Source organism: Streptopelia decaocto, assembly GCF_964273445.1.
Source record: "Streptopelia decaocto genome assembly, chromosome: Z".
NCBI classification, from domain to species: domain Eukaryota; kingdom Metazoa; phylum Chordata; class Aves; order Columbiformes; family Columbidae; genus Streptopelia; species Streptopelia decaocto.
In genome coordinates, this window is record NC_138657.1 from 34,663,021 (window position 1) to 34,687,719 (window position 24,699).

Genomic DNA, 24,699 nt, shown 5'->3' on the forward strand with positions numbered 1-24,699 from the left:
ATACGTTTAGAAGTCCTCTCTGATCTCAGAATTTCCTGAGAAATAGTAAGGTCACATAAATCTTCTGACATCCCCATTTTCCTGCCCCCCCCAATTATATTTCTCCTGCCTCTTTATTACAATGATCCAGCTGCACAGGGCCCACAGATAAATTTTGGAATTAAATTCATATGCCTAAGCATACAGTGCCATTATATTGTCATTTTTAAGAGTACCTAACCTTGAATAAATTAGTAAATAGGCCCACAGTCTGTTTTTAACGGCCAAGCTGACCAGCAGCAGGAACTGAATCAAATAAGGAAGCGAAGTAGCAAAGGCAAAGGATCTTTACAATAGTACATTAAGCAGCTTTTAAGCAGATATATGTTACAGTGATTCACACCCCAGTGCTCTCCCCATGTTTCTCTGAAAGCTAATGAAAAATGATCCTTCTCTTATATATGGAAAAAATATTTGCCATATACTCCTCATGGAAAAACACCACTTCTGCTTCTTAAGTTCTTGCTTTTTCTATGGAAATGGGTACAAATACAATAGCAGCCTCCATGTAACAGACACTGTCATCCACAGCTTTCAGAGCACCAGGACAGAGATGCACTTGTAGGATCCATTGTGGGCCATTTCTTCGGATCTGAATGAGGAAATAATATCTCAGACTGAACAACAAACGCTCCTTTGAGCTTCAGTTCCATTATGATATCCAAGAGGTCCACTATGACTCATCACAAAAAGTAGTGCTTGACCAAGGTAAACTATACAAAAGAGAAGAGGCTTAATGCTTCGTCTAAACCATGTGTTCCTCTGGTTAATTTAGAGAAGAGTCTGTATCCTTCACAAGGAGCAACCAGGTGCTCAAGCTCTGTTCTCCCTCTCCTTGTAGTTTTAGTGGAGTTGGACTTGAGACACTACTGACTACATGAAATAAACTTGTAGATCCAGTAGAAAATGTAGACAGAGGTGGGTGGGACATGCCAGTTAAAATGTCACTTAAAATACCAGTGAACTAAATGCGACAAGTATGCATTCACAACTTGGTATGAGGGTATGTGCTAACAATGAAAATATTTTCCAGCAGAAAACAAGAGCAGTAACCAATGACAAAAAATTTAGAGGCAGGTAAATTTTGTAGTGCTTGTGGTGTTTCTGTGGAACACGATAGGGCAAACATCTATAAAACAATTACTGACTATGTTGTGTGAACCTCAGGACACTGATTTGGCATATCCACAGTTCCACAGTAGGCTGTGTTAAAATCGGGACCAAACATAATAAATGTTGGTGTATTAGAAGAAAGAAAAAATGAACAATAGGAATTATTAGCGTGTCTTTTACTAAAAATAAAAAGCTTTGGGGCCTGCCATGTGCAATTACTTCACAGTGGTATGGAGTTTACGTTCAATACTCAATATTTAATCACTGGTTCAAATGCCTACCGATGTGCCTAAGTATCAAAGCTTGTTTGTTTATCCCTCTCTCTATGTATTATTGCTTATATACATAAATGATTATCTAACTGAACAACTGTTACCACGTCTTCTGAACTGCAGTAAGTGTTAAACTGTTATGTTTGACAGTTTTTGCAACAAGTGGTAATATAATATGCAGTAAAAGCAAATTTTGCAAAAATGTCGGGAATTTGGTATAAATGGGGAGGAATAGCAGCATCCATATAGTAAGCTTGAGTTTTGCACAAGCATCAAGTTCTATCTGTCATTATTTTAAAATAAATGATAAAATATAGACTAGCTTCCAGAACTATTGTGCTTTTTGACAGCCAAAAGGAAAACCCACTCATAATCTGTGGGTTATGAAGGTAGATTGCTTTGAAAACATATGTGTTTCCTACAGTATAATAAAATAAAGGTAAATGTTAGATAAGATAATACTGCTCCAACTCTATCAGGATTTTCAGGAGTCTGATTTGCATAGCTGAAGACTTTAGGACATTGTCTAGCTTATAAGAATTTATTTGATTTAGAGAATTGCCTTTACAACTTTTAAAAATACATAAAATACATACTTAATATACTTATGAAACAAACACAGTACAGGCACCAACAAGGCTTCTTCCAAAGTTGTGTCCATTTAAAACTTTATTTTGTATGTTCAGGACTTCACCAGAAACATAGAAACCTGTAGGCACAGATGACTTCATATCCAGAGTTTTTGAATAAAATATTTGCTAATGAAATTGCAACAACACATTTTCATGACAACTACATATCTTAATATTTCATACATACATACAAAAGTCATGCGTTGTAAAGAGTCATTTTGTCTAGATCATGGGTTTTGGATGCTAAAAGGTACTGTAGATCTTACATGTTTTAAATACGTCATATGCTTTTTGTACATTTAAAGAGCTCATTATACTGATATCACATTCCCAAACAAAAGACTAAATGTAATAAAGCTGTATATTTTCTTTATTTACCTTACATTTTTATCCCCTTTATTAAAAAAGAAAAAAAAAAACAACAACAAAACAAATCAAAAAACAAACTAACTAAAAACGCCACATAATTGTAACAGTTAGAGCAAAACAAATGCTTTAAACCAGCTCACGAGTATGTAAGATATGTAAAATCTAGTAGTATAAACTAGGATGACAATGCAAGGTTATAAAATATGTTCTCTTTAGAGTCTGTGGTCCATAAGTAATATTGCTTCTGTACTGGCCTTGCTTAGATGCATGCAAGTCCATGAAATAATTCATGGCTTATTACGTAGCAGGTGAGGAATCAACTGGGAATTAAAGAAAAGGTCCTCAAGCCAAACAACTGGCAGCTACTAGTTTGATTTCCACCTTTGCCATACAATTAATCTTCTCTTGCTATGAGGCACATTCAAAAAAAGTCCCAGGCCAAATTTCAGCCTGTAATAGTCTTGCAGTCGTAAGCTTTTGAGTAATTCAGATCCCCAATATTCTACTTCTGCAAGATTATTTACTATGTAAATAGTTCCTTCAGTTAAAGTAATAATGTCTATGGCCTTTTTTTCTTTGAGTTTCTATCATTATTCCATGCTGGCTGCTGAGGGATGTGCCATGCACGATGACTTTTGGTACCCGCTTGTTAGTATCAGTGGGAGACCTCTGCACTGCAGATCTCAGTATGTGACCCATCGCCCCTTAGGTATCATCATTCTTTTGGTTTTTCCAGTTTCGTTAGTAGAATCCAGTGCTGTGAAGATGAGTATCATCAGTCATTTGCTTACAAACATAGTAGGTGTGTAAACATTTATAAAAGTCTTACTAAACATGGTGCTTTCAAAGGTTTTGCATCCCTGATGTGGAAACACTGTTTAATCTATTGACAGACTGAAAAGAAAAAAGACACACTTAGCTGCATAATCTGTACCAGCTTTTTTTATGCACTTTAGAAACAATTTAAGAACGTGAAGAGACAGTCTGACCAAACGCAGAGAGAGCACTGGCCTGGGACTGAGGCGATCTGCTTTTGTTCTTGGTCCTGCTGGGTAGTCCCTGTGCAGTTGCTTCCTCTCTTCGTGCCTCAGTTTCACCACATGAGAAGTTGAGATAATGATGCTGTCTTTTTGTAAAGTGCTTTGAGATTTATGGAGGAAAAGCATCATGTAATTTATTGTTAACGAAGAGCCTTAGGGTTTTTTTCATTATTTCTCTAATTTTATCCTCTAATGTAATAAACACACGAAGTCCTGTCTTCTTTGAAATCAGCAGGAGTTTTATGCTTGATTTTAATGGTTCAAGAATTTCTTCTGAATTAATGACAAAAGTTGTGCTCCTTTCTAGAAAGTGCTAGTCGCAATTCTTGCTCAAAGAAATGTATGCTATCACTCTACCTGTGAAATGTCTGCACTTTTATTTGAAAGTTGAAAGGTAAGCAAGCAATAACTCTGAAAGGAACAAGGTAACAATATTTAATGCAAATACTGCATTTGAACAGCTCCTAATGCAACAGCATGCATACTAATAATACTAGTACTTGACTGCATTTTCCCATACTATGATTTTGACATAAACGTTTACTGAAAGCATGGTGGTTTGTTTTTATTTTTTCAAAGCAGTTCCTAAGGTGCAAAGTGTAGCTTATACAATTTTGACATGTCCTTTAAAAAATGTATGTGCTTCTTTTATCTTAGATGGTCTTTGTTATCAGTAGCATACATACTTTACTCATTCATGTTAGTTTTTTGAAAAGCTTTGTAAAGACATCTAGAAAAGCTCGCATTTTATGCATTTTCCCCTTCCAAAGATTTTGAGAAGAGCAGTTTCACCTGGAAGAGTGTTTTGAAACAGATTTTTTTTTCTATTCTGAACTTTATATTGCATTGTAACACAGCACTGACTACAACTCTTGTTGTAATACCCCAAATCCTGTAGGACTTATCTCAGCAAATCTTTTATTGGAGACTCTTGTGGGCCCTAACTCCAGATGTAGGATTTGGTTCTATAAATAGTCACAGCAGTTCAAATAATGAGTTTAAATGGAAATATAAAATGCTTCAGACAATACGAAGGCAAGAGATCTAGTAGGGCATGAATGCAAAATCATTCTAATTGGAATACAGTAAAGAAGTTTCACTCAGCTAATCTGGTAATTTTAATTAAAACTTTGTATACTACACTGACCCATCTCCAAGAGTACCACCAGTTCAATAGACTAATCAGTGTTTATTCACTAATCACACTGTGTGTCCATTTAACCATCAGCAGCATATTACACATAAAGGCTTTTGCAGGGCACTCCCCAGTCAGTCCTCCTTGGGGAAGCTTTCTGTTTGTATATGTGCACTGTTTTTATAAAATCTGATATTCTCCACAGGCATATATCTCCTCTTCTGAAACATATTGGGGACAGAAGCAGAAGTCATTCTTGAAGCAATGGGTCCAGAAAAGGAGATGACCTCCGTGTCTCCTACAGGGGATGGCTTTTCTTCATCAAACACTGCATGACACTAGAAAGAAATCTCATGCGGGAGGGTAAAGAGAATATCTGTTCCTTTTAACTGTGCTATCCCCACACTTCCTTTGAGTGTGAAATAGTTTGTTTATTTGGCATAGCTGAGGCTACCTTATATGCACTGCCCCAACAGTCAGTTATGAAAATTGCACAGATTTGTTTTTCCACAGCATTCTCAAAGGATGTGATGATGCCACCCAGCATGCATTTATACCTTCTAGGTTTCTCCACAGCCATTTGTTTGTTTGTTTGTTTGTTTATTTTCTAACATTAGACATTCTTCTTGTAGTTATATGCAAACATGAATAATATGAAGTTCACTTTCCAAATCTTTCACATTATGCTAAGGATGAAATTTCTTTTCTTCTGTAAATTACAAAAGTAAGATATCCTGGACCATCTTTTACTTCCTGATTTTCTTCACTGATAGCTAGAGTACTTTACTTTTTAATTGTTGGGTTTTTTTCATAGTAACCAGAGTAATTCATTTTTTTCAAATTCCAAATATTTATTTAAAACAGATACTGATAAATAGGGTGTCATGTGTTGTTTGCTGTCTATAGATTTTAAATGGGTATTGTCAGAGAGGTGAGACTATATGACTGACTTCCGACAGAGCAATTTCACATCACCACACATTTGCCTTTCAGCTTCTCTTTCCGTTTCTGCTGCTTGCTTTTTTTGCCATCAATTTGTAAACTCACAGTCCTGCGTTTCTCTAGATTTAGTAATTCTTGGAATAACTCTTTCACGTTGTGGTTCAGCTTGGCAGAGGTCTCCATGAAGGCACATTTCCACTTCTTAGCCATGGCTTCTCCTTCACTGCTGTCCACCTCTCGATTTTGGTTCTCATCATTTTTGTTCCCCACCAGCATTATTGGAATGCTTTCTACGTCTCCTTTAATCTGACATATTTGTTCATAGATTGGTTTGAGTTCCTCCAAGGACTGTCGGCTGGTGATAGAGTAAACCAAAATGAAAGCATGTCCTTTAGAAATGGAAAGACGTTGCATGGCTGGAAATTGATGGCTCCCTGTAGTGTCAGTTATCTGCAAAGTGCATATGCTCTTATCACAGCTGATCACCTGCCGATAGGTGTCTTCGATGGTAGGGATGTAGCTCTCTCTGAAAGTGCCCTTCACAAATCTCAAGACCAAAGAACTTTTTCCCACTCCTCCTGCTCCAAACACAACAACCCTGTAATCATTGCTTTGCTCAGGCATGTTTCTCTTGTGTGTATGTTTTGCTCAGCTAGCAGGAAAGATCTAGGAAAGAAGACAGACATTAATACAGGCATATGTGGAGAGTGTACTTTGTGATATCTTTCCCAGTAAGAGAAATGAATGTGATGTAAATGATGGCATGCTAGTTGTAATAATTTAAGAAGACTTGCAGTAAGTTACAGAACTATTTATTTCAGTAGTAAATTTAGGATTTGCAATCCAGCCTGAACTGGTAACAAAAAGACCATCTTCGTCACTTCATGACTTATTTTAATTTAACATTGTGAGTTCCACTATTCTTCCTACTGGACTAATATCCCCAGAAATAAAAATCTGCATCTGGGAAATGGTATTTCAGTAAGGCAAAAGCCTGAACAAATTGTAGAAACTGATTACTCTTCTGTCTCTAAAACAAGTCTTCTCAAATTATGGTTGAAACATACCAGTATACCCATGTATGACAGTCAAATACTCTAAACCAGCTGTCTCTTCAGTAGTTAGGGAATTTGTCTCCACTACAACTGGCCAAGACTCCTGTGTGACATCTGAGACATATTTGTAGCTTATTCAGAAAAAAAAAAAAAAAAAAAGAAAACAAAACAAATCCATAACAAAAAACAACCAACCAAAGAAACAGACAAAAAAACCCAAAACACACAAACAAACAAAACACCAGGTATTTCTAACTCTTTGGGAAAGTGTGCTCCACTTCAATGTGTTTTTCCCCTTGCATTTCAGGTCAAAGAGTATATTTTGGAGTATATTTTGGTAAACTGAGATTGTTCATTTCAGTTTGGCTTTTCATTCTAATCCTTATTTCACAGCAGATGATATTTGACTGGAGAAATGCTACACTTATCAGAAAGGTTGTGCAGGCACGTTCACAACATTTTTAAGCAGCTTATATTGTGGAGTAGGATCTGAAGTTACCCTTTGCCTGTCTAGCATGAGAAGAATAGGAGTGATGTAGAGGTACAGAAGTGAGTGGAACCCCCTTGACCTTATCTCACCTGCCAGACCACAATGAATTTTGTGCTTCTGGAGCTTTGATGCTGTTGCTGCCTATGACAGTTAGATTAAAGGCATGGCTACTTATGCTGCACTAGTGTCTTCATTTTGCTGTTCAAGCATACCCTGATTCTGTTCTCCTTCTTGGGCCCGGTATTCCTTTCTGTCCCAATTCTAATGTCTGAGTAAGCTGAAAACATCTGTCTTTACATAATGTAAATAGATGAAGGACTTGTATTCCTCACCTGCCACACTGTAGGCAGAATAAGCAGTGCAACTGGGTATTCTGATCCTGAGGCAAAGCGGAGAGCTGTCACAGCTCTGCCTGCCCAGCCTGGCTTCAGGCAGAAGGCAGCTTCACCCCTTCCATCTCTTCTACGCTGCAGTTACTGTCACTCGCAGAGACCTGTTTAAAGATAGGAAAGACTGATAAATAAGAATGTTCATCCTGAGGCACTGAAGCAAAATTGTTTCTCTCTGACAGCAGAATTCATGGAATGGAAAGAAGAGTAGTCTCAGAAAACACTGTTGCATGTGTTTATATAAGAGGGAAAACCCTCTGAGGAACAAGGAAAATGAGCAAGGAGCTCATGCTGTTGAGAAAACAAACAAAACAAAGTAGCTAGCAAGAAATGAGAGCAGAGGAATATAGCAGGTCACAGTTCTACCGAGAATAAACCTGTACCTAAAAGCTGTAAACACACATATTCAGAGCAGTCATCAAGCTTAGCGTCATGGGTGACTGCACAGAATGAGCTGCCATAAGAATTATAGTTTAATAATTTTTGTGAGCAAAAAGAGAGAAAAACATTACTTTTTAACCTCAGAAGCAGTTTAAGCACTGCACAGATAATACATAGCCTCAGAACTATGGGATGATGAGAAAAAATGCACTTTGAAATTTTTTGCTACAAAAATCAATGCAATACAGAGTAGAGAAATGAAATTTTAAAAGCTATCTGAGTGTACTCCTGCTACATGAAACTTAATGCTTCCAGCGCACTCAGAAGTCTCCAAGAAAACTGGCACACGTGGTTGCCCAGAAGTTAGAACAAATAGGAATGTGGCACTTAATATCATGAAGTATTAAACATCCAAAACCTTCCAAGGGGATGTGAAATGGCATGGTGACAGTCTTCAAATACATAGTAAGTTTTTGCAAAGAGGAAGGATGTACATCTGTAGTGGAAAAAAATTGAATTAATGGGCTTGGATTGTAGAAGAAATTCACATTAGATAATAGGAAAACTTCACAGTGGTAAGAAGAGCATACCTAGTGTTTAGAGAGATTTTGCAGACCGTCTTTAGAAATGACTATAGAATCACAGGATAATTCAGGCTGGAAGGGACCAGAGGTCTCTGGCCCAGCCTGCTGGTCACACTAGGGTCAGCCATAAGACCAGACAAGGTTGTTCTGTCCTGTCTGCGTTTGAAAACCTCCAACATTTCCCACAGCCTCTCTTAGCAACCTTGTTCTCTGCTAAATTACCCTCAGTGTGATTTTCCCCCTTATATCTAGCCTGAAATACTTGTGTTTCAACTCATACCTGTTGCCTGTCCGCTTCCCATCATCCATTGTTGTGAAGAGTTTGACTCCATCTTCTCCATGGCTTTCCTGTAGGTTTTCGGGGGCTGCTGTTTGGTGGTCTCTGCACTGTGCCTCCTCCAGGCTGAACCAGCACTGGTCCCTCTGCCTGCAGGGCAGGACAGTGCTGCAGCCCTGGACACCTCCGTGCCCTCATCTGAACCTGCTCCAGTTCACTGATGTGTTTTCTCTACTGGGGGTGGCAAAACCAGACAAACTACATAGCTGTTGTCTCACGAGTGCTGAGCAGAGGGGGATTATCACCTCCCTCACCCGACTGGCCACGCTGCTGTTCATACAGCCCAGGACATGGGGACCTTTCCCTGCAGCCGGGGCCACTGCTGGCCGTGCCCAGCTCGCTGCCCACCGTGGCCCCAGGGCCTTCCCCACAGAGCTGCTCCCCAGCCTGGGCTGCTGAGAAGGAGAAGCATCTTAGTTGTGGTTTATTCTGTCTCATATGCAGGTCTGTTAGTCTGAAAGATTCTCAATTTTACCAAGATAAACAATACAGATTGTTTTATTTTTGTCCTGCTCAGGAGCTGAGAGCAAATAAAACAAAAAGCTCATAAAAAGCTTTTTGATCACACCAGAGAAAGGCCTCCCTAAATAATTTTTTAATGTGTTTTTATTCTCTGCATGGAACTAGTCAGAGATTCTCCCACAGTGAAAATCATTCTGTGTGACTGTGGTGTACTTGCACTCAATTGTGCATTTTGGAGAATCACAGAATGTCCTGAGTTGGAAGGGACCCACAAGGATCACTGAGTCCAGCTCCTGTCCCTGCACAGGACAACCCCACAGTTCACACCATGTGTCTGAGGGTGTTGTCCAGTCTCCTCTTGAACACTGTCAGGCTTGGGGCCGTGACTGTGTCCCTGTAGAGCCTGTTCCAGTGCTCCACCAACCTCTGGGTGAAGAACCTTTTCCTAATGTCCAACCTAAACCTCCCCTGGCACATCCTCCTGCCATTCCCTGGGGTTCTGTCACTGGTCACTACAGAGAAGAGATCAGCACCTTCCCCTCCTCCTCCCCTTGTGAGGAAGCTGTAGCCACCATGAGGTCTCCCCTCAGTTTCCTCTTCTCCAGGCTGAACAAACCAAGTGACTTTAGCTGCTCCTCATACAGCTTCCTCTCAACTTGCTGTCAACCAGAATCCCCAGATCCCTCTCTGCAGAGCTGCTTTCCAGCATCTCATCTCCCAGGCTGTATGTACAGCCATGGTCGCCATGTCCCAGGTGCTGAATACAGAACTTGCCCTTGTTAAACTCCATACATTCGTTAATGCTTTTCATAACACCCTATTAGTGTATTGTTTTTTCATTGTCTTAAAATATGTTAGGTAAAACACTCAACAGAGCAAAATAAAGTACCACATAGTTTCATGAGCTTTCAGTATTTTCTCTAATGTGGATATGGAAAAAATAACTTGAAAGAAGTCTGCATTTTCAGATGTATAATAAATTACCCTCTCTGATTCATACTTTGACAACCTGTCTGTTTCATAATCTGCACACAGAAAACAGCAGTCGCCTTTTACACTTTAGAACTAACTTATTCTGGAGTTTGTGTGTAGTAAGATCTCATTTCCTGCCTTTGCTGCTTTCACAAGCTACACCAGTCAAAATCTACTGTTGTCCTCTGAAATGACAGTTGAACAAAAGTATCCTCACAAAGCACTTTTCACAACACACAACCATATCCTTTTTTTTTTTAATTGCTTGGTTGTAAAGTTTAGCAAGTTAGTGAGTCTCCATATACCTCTGCTGACTTAGCTCTCTTTTCTGCAGATGCTCCGCTAGCCCAAGGCTTGAGTTGCTCTGGCTCAGCTGCTGCAGGTGAGTTAGACAGGCAGCTGACTGGGACAAAAAGCTGCCTCAAGTTCAAACTCAACTACAAACCTTTGTGCTGGTCTGTGTTCGTTCTCTGGCTGTTTCTGACATGCCAGGTAAAAGAACTGAAGAGTTGTTCTTACAGGAGGGTACAGTTTAAGGACTGAGTCATTTTGGTATTAAGTCAGTTATTTTGTTATATAGCGATAAGAAAAATATGCCTTTTAAAATTTTTGAACAAAGTACTTCACATTACAGATTACACACTTGGTAGTTCAAACTCTTAATGTTCTTTGAGTAAGTAATTACATGTGGGTATGTTAACATTTACTAAATCAATGTCACTGATCCTGTATTTAGCCACTGGATCTCCATAGTTATCTCCTATTTTTAGTCATTTTTTACAGTAAACTTTTCAGTCAATTGTATTTATGACTTGCCTCTTAGGTTTGTATTTAGTCCATGAAGAACATACACAATACCAGGCAAAATGTATAGGGAGGCAGAAAAACAACTTCTGAAAATTAATCTACTTGAATATATACCCTTAGAGTAACATGAGATTAGAATCTCACATCTGGTGAACTCTTTCAGTTTGTACTTGAAAATAGGCATACAAAAAATTGCTCACTTTCCAGTATTTTCACAGTTTTGGTTTTGTTGCAAAAGATTTTCATTAGGTTTGAATTGCTAGACTTCCACGAAATATCATAGGTTGCAACTTGCTTTGAAATTGTTTAGCTAGGTGGTGTCTTTTAGGGTAACACTCATTTTACAAAACAAACAGGTACTACCTCTTTTGTCTGGAATCAGAGGCTTTGATCACATCTTAACTGATACAGTTCTTGAGGTTTTATGATGTCCTACTGAGATGCCAGTCTGATATGCAACTGTTAGATACTGTGTATTCATTTATTGCAAGCTCTTTTTCCTCAGGTAAAATAATCTCACGTCAGTCACTGAATTGTTTTATAAGTCTAAGGAGAGGTTTCTGTTTGTATTGTCATTGTCGTGATGAAAATCCAATAAAGTACAAGCAATGCATTTAGTTCAAAAGTTTGCTTCAATTTAAATTAACAGTCCATCAGGCTATCCAGTGATGACACCACTACGCAAATATACAAGGTGCAAGGTGAAGAATAATTTCAAATGTAGCTATAAGACAGATTTCAGCATTGTTGTAAGGTCAATGGCCATTTCACTGTATCAAAGGTGAAAAAGGAACAAATTACATACAAGAACGAAAGAGATCTCCTCAAGTATTTAATTTTTCCCACTATGGTATAAACAGGCATTTCTCGAGGAGTATTTTTACCATATCTGCCAATGAACCTGAACTTAAAGAATGGAGATTTTCCTGCTTCCAGTGTCTTCATCTTTTGCTACAAGACTCACTTTTTCATTCATTTTCTTTCGTCTTCTTCGCCTGCTTTCCTTTGGTCTTTTAAAATCAATGGAAAGTTGAACACATTTGAAGACAAATGATAACAGTTAAAACTGCTTTTTCTTGCAACATGAGGTTCTAGTCCATGTGGAAAGCACTTTTTTATTCTCCTGCTGAACCAAATGATCTTTGAAAGTCTGCTTCTTGATAATCAGCTGTTGTAAGTCGTGACTTCACTGCATAGTTGCTGCAGCGCTTTTGATTTACATTAGCTCTGGCTTTTATGCAGGTGTTGATCTTGCCATCTTTGTTAAAAAAAAGAATATTTTCATACAGTTCATGTCTGTGTCATTGATATTTGAGCAAAGCCTTGGCCAGAGATAAGTAAGAGACACAATCAGACCTTATTACTCAGCATATTTGTAGGAAGCATGAATTCAAACTACAAATTCAATCTGTTTTGACCGAAACAGTTTCCATTTTGGACCTAGACTCTCTACAATGTTTGAATTTGCATAGAAAAGTCATCATTTAGAATTATCTAACCACAATGAGAGTAGTGGCTCCGTCTGTACAAAACTGGATGGGACTGAGAAAGAACAGAAAGCTGAAACTTCTCTGTATGGCCAGAATGGCAGCAAACAAAGTGTGTGCTTTTGGGGGACTTTGGCCCAGGTGATTGTTTTGTTTGCTTTCAAATATCTAAAAAAGTGAAGAAAGATAAAAATGGCTCTATATTTTCCATGTTGTCTAAAGTTTTTCTTGCATCTTGGGAAAGATTCTTCACTACATTACAAATGCATATGCTACACTACAGACACAGTGTGTGTATTAAGCCAGGATACAAATTTTGGAAAGTTTTTTCAGAGAGGTTCTCTGAGAGGTTTTGCAGAGGTGCTTCTGGCCTAACACAGAAGAGTGACAGAAAGGACAGGAGTCTTTCAGAATAATTTGTCACAGTTTTGTGCTGAATTTACAGAATATCCTCCTAAGAACATCTGTATGTAAAGGAGGTAGAATCCAGCCCTTGTACTGTCTTGTGGTTGCAGATGCTGTGCTCTGCTTTAGCAAATTGTCATATTTTCATCACACTGATGTTGAAAATCTCATTCCTAAAATGTCTTCTCAAAATTGTTTGAAGCCCTATAAATTATCATATCAAACAGATCCTCTGGTAAAATTAAAAAATCCAAATACACAGTTGTCACAATAAGAATATCTTTACTAGCTCTTGAGCTATGACATGGCCAGCAGAGATTGTGGCAAAAATAGTTTCACTAGGCCAGAAAGAACTGGAAAAAGAAAGGGCAGAGAAGGCAGAGAATTTGATGAGTTTTCTATGGGGGCAGTAAGTAGCATGGGTTTCTGAAACTACATTCAACCACAGTAGCATCTCTTGTTGAAGAGGAAGGCAGGACTGGTGACAGAAGAATTAATGATGCAGAAGGGTTTGTTGGTTGCCTTCTCTGCTGAGGGCTCATGTACAGATAACGCAGAAGATGCTGGACCTGATCCAACAAAGAGCTTCAGAATTAGGAGTACACTTAAATGATTTGCTCTGTTATTGCCCAAGAGCTTTCAGAGCTAACCCTTGAGTAACAGGTATGTAACAATCAGCTATTACTATATAACAAGATTCAGCATCATTGAACATGCTACTATATGAAAAAAATCTTTTATTTCATGCAGAAAAAGCAATAACATGCTAAGTTTACCCAGGGTAGACAGATGTCTCACTGGTTGTCACTTCCTATTTAGTGGATTTGCTACTCTTAAAATTAAAAAAGGAGAACTTTGTTACTCATTTCCTGTTTAAATTCAGGCTTTGTTTTAGACATGTTATATAATTCATTGACTTAAATGGAGCTACTCTTACCTTTATTTTTCTGTTCAAGCATTTCAGTAAGCTAGTACCCTAGACTTTACAGTGCTTACAGTCAAAACTCAGTGGGAAACAACTCAGAAGCCTTTGTTTATGTGTAGTTAGGTATTCACGAATTCATACATAGAAATAAAAATGCCAAGATAACAGCATTGTATTCAATTCCCTATGGGACTGAATTTTTTGAGTTTTCTCCCAAGCTTAACAGATGAAATACTGTAGTTTTGGCTCAGTTTTCAGTTGATTTAATTTACCTGAGTAAAGATGGTAAGATAAGCTTACAACGTTGTATGTTCACCTTTCAATATGCAGGACACTATACCATTGGCTAGAACAGTGGGGTTATTAACTGGAATTTGTCACTCATATAAATGCAGCACCAGAGACTCAGTCTGACCCATCATCCCTTCTGTTTTTTTTTTTTTTTAATAGCAAAATACTCTTTTTGGTAGTAAGCTATGGCTTTACATGTTGTAGCAAACTTCTGCTTCTCCAGATGTCCACTTGCCAAAATAGGTAACTTTTTATTCTGTGTCTTGCAGAAAAAGACGTGGCTTTTAAGTTTCCTGAACAGAGAAACACTAAAAAAAAACAGGGAGGAAAATTTCCAAAATAACCATTTCACTTTAGAGGCTTTGCATGTTAAATTCAATATACTATGAGATCCATGATAAAAATCTCAGCACAGGCAACAATCTAATTCCATATAAATGTGTGCACAGAAGAACATGCGCAGAACATACACAGAAGAACCATGCATCCATGGAAGACTGGTTTCCATTCAGCAGAACAAAATGTACAAAGACCAGTGGCCCTTTTGTCTTTCCAATGCAGTCTTCAATTCCTTAATGTTAATTTGAGACTATTTGTGCACATCTTCTATAGAAGCAGAATTATTGAAGGTTAAGGGTTTCTGACTTACTAACATAACTCCTATCTTTAATTTTCCTGGCTGGGCTGGAAAGGATAGCTTGATTGCTACCCTGACCACCTTAACAATTCTCATATTCTTCCACAGCCTGAATAATAATACCTCATTCAAAACATTGTGGTTTAAACCAAGAATATCAGTATCCATCCTTGCTGTCCTCCAAAAGCCCTACCAGCAAATATAATACATTTTGCAACTGGTTTGTTGGGCAATAAATTGTGAATAGGTTAGAGCAGCAAGTTTCAGGACCCCAACAACTAGTTAAGTACTGCAAGCCCATAGTCAATATGTTTCCAGGCACAGGTAAGGAGCCTGTGCCTCCATCGAAAGATTTCTGCAAATCAGGAAGAGTTGAAAATCAGCAGTTAAAGTATAGCTGTGGGGAATGATACAGAAATGACAGCTTTCTGATAGGAATTTCTAAATGTTCACAAGAAGCTATTTGCTGTCTATTATGTGTAACTTAGCACAAGTTGATTGGAGGGGGTGAGAATTTTACTGATTTTTCTTTTTTCTCAAAAGTGTGTTTTCTTTAAGAAACAGTTTGCAAACCTGCATCTCAGGACTTTCACAAAACTGAATACTTTCCTTACTGCCTTTTTAAATTATTATTATTTTTTAACAGAAAAGCAATTTAATACTAATCACTGCCTCTGATTTCAGTACTTTTAACTTTGAAGTAAAAAAGGTAGGTTTAGCCTTTAGAGTAGTTTATTCTCAATTCATGTTTCTTTTCGTAGTAGCAGCAGACAAAATTAAAAAGCTTAAAAAATACTTTCTCAGTAACACATAGTAGCATTTTAATGTTTGAATGAACAAACTGGGAACACTGTAATGGTTTTCATGTAGGTTTACATCAATATTTTAGCTACTGATGGCAGTTAATATTTGATTATGTAAATTAGTAACTTTTTCAGAACAGATAAAAGTTGCCAGTCTAGATTTTCAGGGACAAATATAAAATAAATATTTTTTTAAAAAATAAATAAAAAAAATAAATGAGTGTAAGCCTCCTTTTCTTAGCTTCACAATAATTTTAAGTCAGAACTACTGGACGTTTTGGGAACGAAACATCTGCAGTCCAGGAATGGATTTGCTCTTTTGATATAGCTGCTTTACCACATACAGATTTTAAATGAGGATGCTAAAAGGCTTTCACAACTTCATTTGACACTCAGATTCAACTAAGACCAGTTCCTTTACCTGCAGTCAGGGTGAGGGTGACTGAATTTTGCTGTCATAGCACAACGCAGCCCTGCACAGCAAAAGAAACTAGAGGCTGATTTTCATTATAGATACAGAAGTCTAACATTTAACTCTAATTTATTTGCTTGAGAGGAGGTGCTCCTGACCTCGGTGTGAGTGGAAAAGTGTGTTTGTCACAGACTTGACACACCCTATTTGACATTTTGCTCTTGTCTTCCTTTGATATTAATTTCAATAATTATAGAGTAATCAATATTTTGTGGTTGAAAGCAAATCAATATTTTTTTCTCAAAAAAACAAAATAAAGTATGCTCTGTCTCAATTCATACATACAGTTGCAGTGTCATTTGGTCGGCCTTTTCTACCGTCTTTCCAGCAGTAAGGTAAGATAATTTAATGCATATTTTCATTTTAGTTCAACAATAAGAACGTAGTGAACGTATCTGTACATTGATACTTTGAAACCTTTGTTTGAGTGGAAAGTGAAAAATAACAAATGATTAAAAAAAAAAAAAAAAAAAAAAAACAAAAAAGCCACAACCCACCAATTATTTTTCCTAGTACATTTAAGGAAACTGTACATTTAAAAGATAAAGTAATATTGATAACATTATGTATTCATCTTTTACAAAACTGCCTTTTTAATTCATTTATGCAAAACTGATAATTGTTCAGTTAGACTTAGTAATACAAAATATTAAGGGGAAAGTAACAAACATTTGGAATCAGCCTTACATACCAAACCAAACCTCCCACAGTGAACTGTTTCAGTTTAAGTGTACAAATGGTCTGATATTCACGTGCAGTGTGGGAGCTGGAACATTCAAATGCAGCTTACCGTATATTACAGAATAGTTACTGAGGTACACTCTGAATTGAAAGCAAAGCAATGTAGTATGTCAATCAAAACAAAACAAAACAAAACAGCAAGGATCAGGTTGTAAAGAGAAAGAAGTAGAGGAAAAGGGAATATGGAATTGAATGTGGTCATTCTGTAGCAGCATCTTTGAACCAGAGTACAGATTCTTGCAGATTTTTAAAATAAGCTAAGTTTGAGAAAATAGAGCACACTGTCACAATGAATGTGTGAGTCTTTGCTTTTTCACATGTGATGGTGGGACCTTTACATGGGCAAGTATGTTGGTTAGTACAACAGAAAGTTACCGGGCGATCCTCAAAGGAACCTAGAAACAACACTAGTAAAAACTTCAGAAATAGCATTATCAGTTTATGTGTTATCCACTATCTTTGCTCATACTACAGAGACTGCAGTGCCAGTGCAATATAATCTTGACAACTTGGCCAGAAGGAGCCATGCCTCTGAACTCCATCTTCCAAAGAGCTCTGCTCTGCACTGTGAGCAGAGGATATTATTCAGCCTTATGACCATCAGGGCTTATGTATCTGCTGATGTAAACAACCCAGAATAGAAATACGCTTTAATTTGGCTCTTACGTGAAATGTGTAGATAAAATGTGTTTCCAGAGACCCTGACCCTTTTGCAAAGAGACGTTTTAATGCAGGCAACTTCCAGTGAAAAGCCAGAATGGTATTTAGTACTAAAAGAGACCTTCCGGATTATCAAATCTAAATTTTGCCTTTGCAGGCAACCACTTCATATAATCCCTTCCATCAAGTTTCAACTGAAAAGCATTTAGAGACTTCTCTTTCTGCTACTTCAATGAGGAGGTAATTTCAGAACCGTGCTGCTCTAATTGTTTGAAACCTTCCAGCCTAAGTGTATTCACAGCCCATTTATACCTATTCGTTCTTCTCTCTTCCCAGAGATGATGAGAAATAGCTGTACATCACGACCATTCCCCCAGTTCCAGGGGCCACTGATCTGCAGCCGTGTATTTGAACCTGTTCCATGTTTGTACAGTTCTTCATGCAGCATGAGAGGGAGCATGAAACCTAGAGGGATACCACATTTCACAGCCCCTGAATTATGGCACAGATGCCGTTCTGTGAGAATCAGGCATTACTGCATTCAGTAAGCACAGTGAGACCCTGGTGGGGCAGCTCCTGAATGCAAGTGAAGTCCATCAGTACAGAACAGTAAAAGGGGAAGGGAAGCCAGAACAGCCCTCTGACCCAGAATTAAAAACTGAGAGACCTGCAAGCATTTTAGATACAGTAAACTTTGCAAACCCTGGGAAAGGAATAAGAGCAATTAGTTTTAACAGCTATATTTACATGCAAAGGTATGGGGATGTATGCATTACATACCTATACATGTGTGCATTTATAAACAGGCATATATGTTTTCAGGTATGACTAGATACTCATGAAAACAAGACATTCAGAGAATGCTTTAAAAATAAAATACATCAGATCTTGTTGGTCCATTCTGGGCTGACACAGCTGTGACTGAGTGCCGCAGCATCCCACATTTCATGGGGAAGATACCAAGACAAGAAGTATTATCAAATCTGAATTCAGTCATTCACAGACACTTGAGAATGGCCTTTCATGATTTATTTTCTTGCATTAAATCGAGAGAGGCACAATCTACTGAACAAATAAAATATTGCTTGCCTGTCAGTGGAATGCTGCAAAGTTGTATTTGTTTCAAAGAAAGCAACACCTCGTACTATTTTATTCAGACTAAACATTTTTCTATTCTTTCATCACATAAGTTAAAATATAGGTTTCATTTTTTAAAAAATGGATCTCTTCTTAAACCACTGCAATGCCAGCAGTATAAATTAGGGCAAAATTCATCACATCGAGTTTTAATGAAAGATAGTTTAAAATAGGGGGTTATAAAGCCACTACTAACATCCCAGCATAAAGAAAAATGATGTTGTTTAACTGGTCAGTATGTATATGCCCAGATTCTGCCTTCCTTGTCAGCACCAGCTTATAGCATGCCATGTTCTTCACATAAAATACATGCTTAGATCAAACATTGCAATCTTAACTCACGCAAAACTCTGTCGACTCCAGCGGAAATTTTGCCTGAGTGAGGACTATGGATTTTGGTCAGAGGAAATAAAGACATCTAATCTCATCGGAAAGCTACGTTTATTGTACGAGGTGATATAGAAAAAGCAATGGGGAGGGGAAAAAAATAATAATAATAATTACCTGTGTAGGAAGAGAAAGCTCCAAACACTCTTCAGTCTGTGCCTGTCATCACGCCAGCTGTTGACCCTCTCTGCCCCGGGTTTCCTCCAGCAGCGCGGCGTCCCTGCGTTGCTCAGGGTCAGGCTGCTGCCTCCCCGCTGCCTGCGCGGCTGCTGCGCGCCGTGCGCTCCGCGGCTCCGCGCCTCCCGCGGTCCCGCGCAGGGGCTGGTGCTGCGCTCGGCTGCCGCCTCTTTCTTTCTGCTTTTATGGGTGGGCTGGCTCCAGCCTCTGCCGGTGCTGCTGCCTAAATGGCGTCTGCAGAGCTCAGCCAGGCTGTTAGCTGCCACCTACTGAATAACCGTGGAATATATGTGTATGTACGTGTGTATATAGGCTGTAATTTTCTGGATTTCTCAACAAATGTAGTAGATTTTTACAACTACTCTTTAAGCCCTTCTAATGTGCTGCAGTTTATCTTTTAAAGCTGTAGCTTACATTAATCTGTGCTTATAATTCTCCCTTTCTTTCGGCACCTAAACATGGAACAAGCCTGTTCCATGTTCAACTTTAAAAAGCTTACAAAGCCGATGGTTAGGCTAATCCCCAGTGGGCATAAACCCACATAGCCCTATTCAAATAAAAGGAGCTGTGCTGATTTATACTAGTGAAGGAATTCATCACTTAGATCTAATATTCATTTGCAAAAATACAGTATGAAGTATGAAAAATACAGTATCAAGTATGAAAAAATGCCATATTGTCCAACACAGACCCTTAGAATTTCACTCATCTGAAACACATAAGACTTTTGGGTTTTGTGGGTTTTTTTGTTTGTTGCTGTTGTTGTTGTTGTGGTGGTGGTTTGGGGTTTTTTTATGAAAGCGGTGTAAAATAGGATTCTTGAGCTTTATGGGCAAACATAATTAAGAAACCACAATGTTTTTTTCCACCTTTAATGGTGAGATCTAATGTCTCCTTCAACTGGTTATTTTTAAAGCAACTTCTAGAAATATTCAGAAAGGGCATTTCTTTCCAGACTAGAAGTGGGATCCACTGTTTGAACTCCCACTACAGAAAGGAAATCTAAATACAGGGCCTCTGTGAATAGCCAGGGAAGGTGTGTGGAGATGCCACCTTCATAACCCAGTAGCAGGGGCATGTAGCACCACAGTTTCTCCAAGCTTGCAACATGTAGCTGGGTTGAGTTGTGACACAAAAGAGCTCTGTGTTTATGCTGGGGAGCACTGCCCTGCAGAGGACAGGTGGCATCCAGCACCCTGGCACAGCAGCATGGCAAGTGCCCAATTTATAGCCTTGCTGTCACTGCTGAGAGAAGCATGGGTCAAGCAGCTAGCTTGTGACAGCTGGTATGATTTGTTAAATGCCAGTCTTGGTAAAGTAAGGCTTCGTTTTGCTCATTGTGATCCGTTCATTGTGTTAATGCATTTGATGAACAGAGAAATGAAAAGGTTTCTCTGTCTTACAAAAGTATGAGTGTATTAGGATTCATGATGACCTGGACAATATGCCCTGAGGAAGTAATTGGCACCAGTGTGCGGTTCTGCTACAGATTAATCTTGACCCCTTGTGCTGGTTTTGGCTGGGATAGAGTTAATTTTCTTCACAGTAGGTAGTATGTGGCTATGCTTTGGATTTATGCTGAATACAGTATTGATAATACAGGGGTGTTATTATTACTGAGCATACAGAAAGTCAAGGACTTCTCTGCTTCTCACACCACCCCACCAGTGAGCAGACTGTGGGGGCACAAGAAGCTGAGAGGGGACACAGCTGGGCCAGCTGACCCCAGCTGGCCAAAGGGGTATTCCATTCCATATGATGTCATACTCAGCATATAAAACTGGGGCAAGTAGAAGGAAGGGCAGGACATTCACAGGGTGATGGCATTTGTCTTCCCAAGTAAACATTATACGTGATGGCACCTAACTTTCCTGGGGATGGCCTGCCAACGGGACTTAATGAATGAATCCCTTGTTTTGCTTTGCTTGCATGCATGATTTTTTGCTTTGCCTCTTAAACTGTCTTTATCTCAACCTACACGTGTTCTCACTTTCACTCTTCCAATTCTCTCCTCCATCCCATTGAGTGGGGAAGGGGGCGTGAATGAGTGGCTGTGTGGGGCTTAGTTGCTGGCTGCGGTTAAAACACAACACCCCTGTTTCTACAGGCAGCAAGACATGGATCAAACAACAAGCCTCATCCAGCTGCAGGCCTGCACCTACAGCCTGGCAGCCTTTGGTTTTGTCACCACTCCTCTGCAATAACTTAATCCCATGTGCTTGAAGAATCGGTTAGTTAGTATCCTGAAACAAAAAAGTCAATATATTGTAATGACTGCAACACAGCACACCTTAATTTCTAAAGTTTATAATATTACACAGGGACTTAGCCTGTGCTTTTTACTGGTAGAGTGTGTGCAGAATTTGCCCCCACTTATTCAGAGTCCACAAAGTCCTTCTATGGTTACCAACTGTGTGGCTTCTCTGTAATTTCCAAAGGCAACAGATTTGTCTCCTCAGTGAGTATGTCCTTATTGTGAATGTGCCTCTAATTTTCCTTAAAAATAGTGGAAGTACCTGGTAAGACTTGGAGTTATGATTTGCCAGATCTTTTACTCACTCAGTTTATATTACAAGTCTGGGAAATTTTAGTTCTTGAACCCTTTTCCAACAGGATGAATGTTCAGACTTTTAAGAATACATCTTTTCAAAATCCCGATTATTTTCAAAATTGAATTTACTTCAATTACATGTATCAATATAGCCTCTTGTAATCCTTTCCTTCCATGTCTAAAGAAGTGAAATCTTTCATTTACAGACCGCAGATGTGTACCTGCACCAACAGACACAAGGTGCAGTTCTACAGCTTCTACCTGGGCTTTCTCCCATTGAATCACTGTGAGGTTTTTCTGAGCAGAAGCACAATAGTGGATCACCACTCTATAATACACTGTAAATTATACTTGTATCAGATTCCCCTTGCTATCTCTGCTGAAAATTAGTGTGGCAGTTCCCACCCTTCATAAATGGTTCTGTAACGTGGCTGCTTTCACTGGGGTTGTTCAGGTGTGCCAGACAAGGCAGACTTCCGAAATCCCGGGTGTTCCTCAGCTCATCATAAATATGGATTACTCATATGTGGTCCCAGCAGCATGATCCCACAGATCTAACCCCAGGTCAGTCCCACACAGGCCAGCAGCAGCAGAGCAGGGTAAAGATTTTCCTGCTCTAAGCTGCAGGGAGATTGCATTGCTGTGAATGCTGATGTGAAGTGGGGCTGGGTGGGCATGATCTCTACACAATGAAGAATTGTGCTTTTCCCAGGAGCATCAAAGACCTCTGTTCTGCAGCTCCAAAACACATAACAGTGTGCCTCATGTTTTGCCAAGTGGAAAGGAAGGAGCAGAGGGCAAGGGCACAAAGCCCCGTGAGACTGTTTCTCTTACAAGCTTCTCTCACAAAGAAAAGTCTTAGGCAAGCTATGTGATTGTTAGGTTTCTGTGCTGCATCCTGATCTAGAGAGGGCATTTGAGAAACAAGAGACCTCCTTAGTTAGCAAAATGTGAGCTGCCTAAAGCTTGAATGCACATTTAGCACAAACCTGCACGTGCACAGAAACCATAGCTTCTGAGTCAAAATTCAGTCCATGGCTCATGTACAGCATGGAAAAATGAGAGAGTCTTCAGTTTCCCTGTAAAAGTTTAAGATGTAAGCAGTTGCTCACTTGGAAAGATTTTCTCTCTGCAAGGCAGAACATAATCTTGACAAAGAGCAGACAGATAAGAGCAAGGACTAAGGTCAGTTTTGTCTTTTCTGGGATGGTTTTCCTCCTGTTAACCTCGGTTTCTCTTTAATGCTTTCACTAAACCACACCCTGGCTAAAATGCATCCCTATTCTCTTGTGTACTTGGAAAGAAAGCTACTGTCTTAGCAAGAAATCTAGCTCTTCCTTACAACTATCCTTAAAAATGGATAATAGTTACCATAAATCTATAATAATACCTTTCTATCTTCCCATACTATATTTCCAAATTGTGCTAGAAAATGAGCTAATGAGTTGTCTTCATCAGCAGTACCTAGGACATTATCACGAAGGCTGTATTTTGTATTTGTGTAGTGCATTTGAATCTTAGGCAGTTTCTGCCATTTTGTAAATGAAGCATAAAATTTTAGTGATCTTTTTAATGCCTGCACACTGCCTTGAACCTGAAAAACTCAAAAAATCCCAGGTAACTAGCAAGTCATTACTGCATATAATTTTGAAAATTTAATAAACAAATTATTTACTGTACTTTTAAAATTTGGCTAAAATTCGTAATAGCCTATTTACAATTCACTGGAGCATGTGACTATCTCTGTTAGAATTACACCTGTATAAAGAAAATGCGATTAAAACTCATACGTAGCGTATCAGGCAGTTAGTGGTATACACCAATGCCATGAGATAATGGGGCCTGATTCTTCCTGGGTATAATTAAGATTCTCATTTATGTTGAAGTGACTCCAGACTACCTCTTGATTCAATTTGCATTAGAAAGATTGATCCTTATCTTGTATGTTTTAACAGTAAAATCTTGTCTGACAGACAAAGTTGCTCTGTGACGTGTTGTGGAGAAATCTCAAGCAGCAATTCTTCTGGACAAGGATGTCTTACATTGTAATATTTTCAAGCCCTACAGATAGACGACAGATGAAATACTGGTATTGCTAACTGTGGTCTTTTAGTTCATCACTTGGCAAGGTAACATTGTATTGTACGCAAAAGTTAAAAATAAATTTTAAAAAATAAATTATTGTTGTAATAAAACTCTGCCTAGCTCTTAGCAGGCAGTAGAAGAAAGCAGCTACTCCAGCAACATGGCAGGACATATCAGTCTTATAGACTGTAGATAGAACTGAAAGTTTTGGGGAAATATTGTCAGATCCCACAGAGCACAATTTTCTTTCAGTTTCAGTGGATTTCAGTCCAGGCTTTCTCACTCAGACTTCTAATATGATGAACACAGTTGCCTTTAGACAACCCTTTGACCTGCAGTTTCCATTATTGGCTGTATAACTCTGAACCAAAAGTTTTCAAGTTTTCACCTGGTTCCTAGTGAAGGGAATAGTGCAAGAAGACATTTTTGCTTTATTGTCTAAGTGAGGATCATAACTACAGGGATTGCTTCTCAACACTTGAGAACAAGTGTTTGGTGTTTATTTACAGGGAAAGCAAGACAAGGCTTAATCCTCACTAGCTTCTGGGATATCAGTTACCATAAAAGTGATTGAAAGAGATAGGCTATTGACTCCATTCTCTAATATCTGTCCAGGTACACAAGGGAGAGAGTTATTGTCACTGAAAATTTGAAGCTAACTGCATTTAACCTGATCTTCTGGGAAATGGGAAGAGAGTGTAGAACTGCTCAGTATTTAACATGGTCATTTCCAAAAAAAAAACCCCATTTTTAATAACCAAAAAAGAACAGAAAAAAAATTATTTGTTGTGAAGAGCAAAAAATGATCACATTTAACTGTCCTTCTTTTCTTTTTCTCCAGAGATACACCTTATTAAATCATGCACAAACACAGGCATACACAAAATAGTGATTCAACATCAACAAATTGCATAAAACTGTA

The 24,699-nt window shown here is 38.6% G+C and overlaps 1 protein-coding gene across 1 annotated transcript; it reads right to left on the reverse strand.

Annotated features, from left to right (window-relative positions):
• Positions 1-5,566: 5,566 nt before the first annotated feature.
• Positions 5,567-19,116, reverse strand: DIRAS2 (DIRAS family GTPase 2; the record flags this gene model as incomplete). The annotated part of the gene is made up of 3 exons (XM_082075177.1): positions 19,082-19,116; positions 7,420-7,580; positions 5,567-6,208 (listed from the first exon to the last, which is right to left on the reverse strand). Exon 3 carries the CDS (start codon positions 6,164-6,166, stop codon positions 5,567-5,569), a length of 600 nt encoding a protein of 199 aa, XP_081931303.1. The 5' UTR covers positions 6,167-6,208; positions 7,420-7,580; positions 19,082-19,116.
• Positions 19,117-24,699: the final 5,583 nt, after the last annotated feature.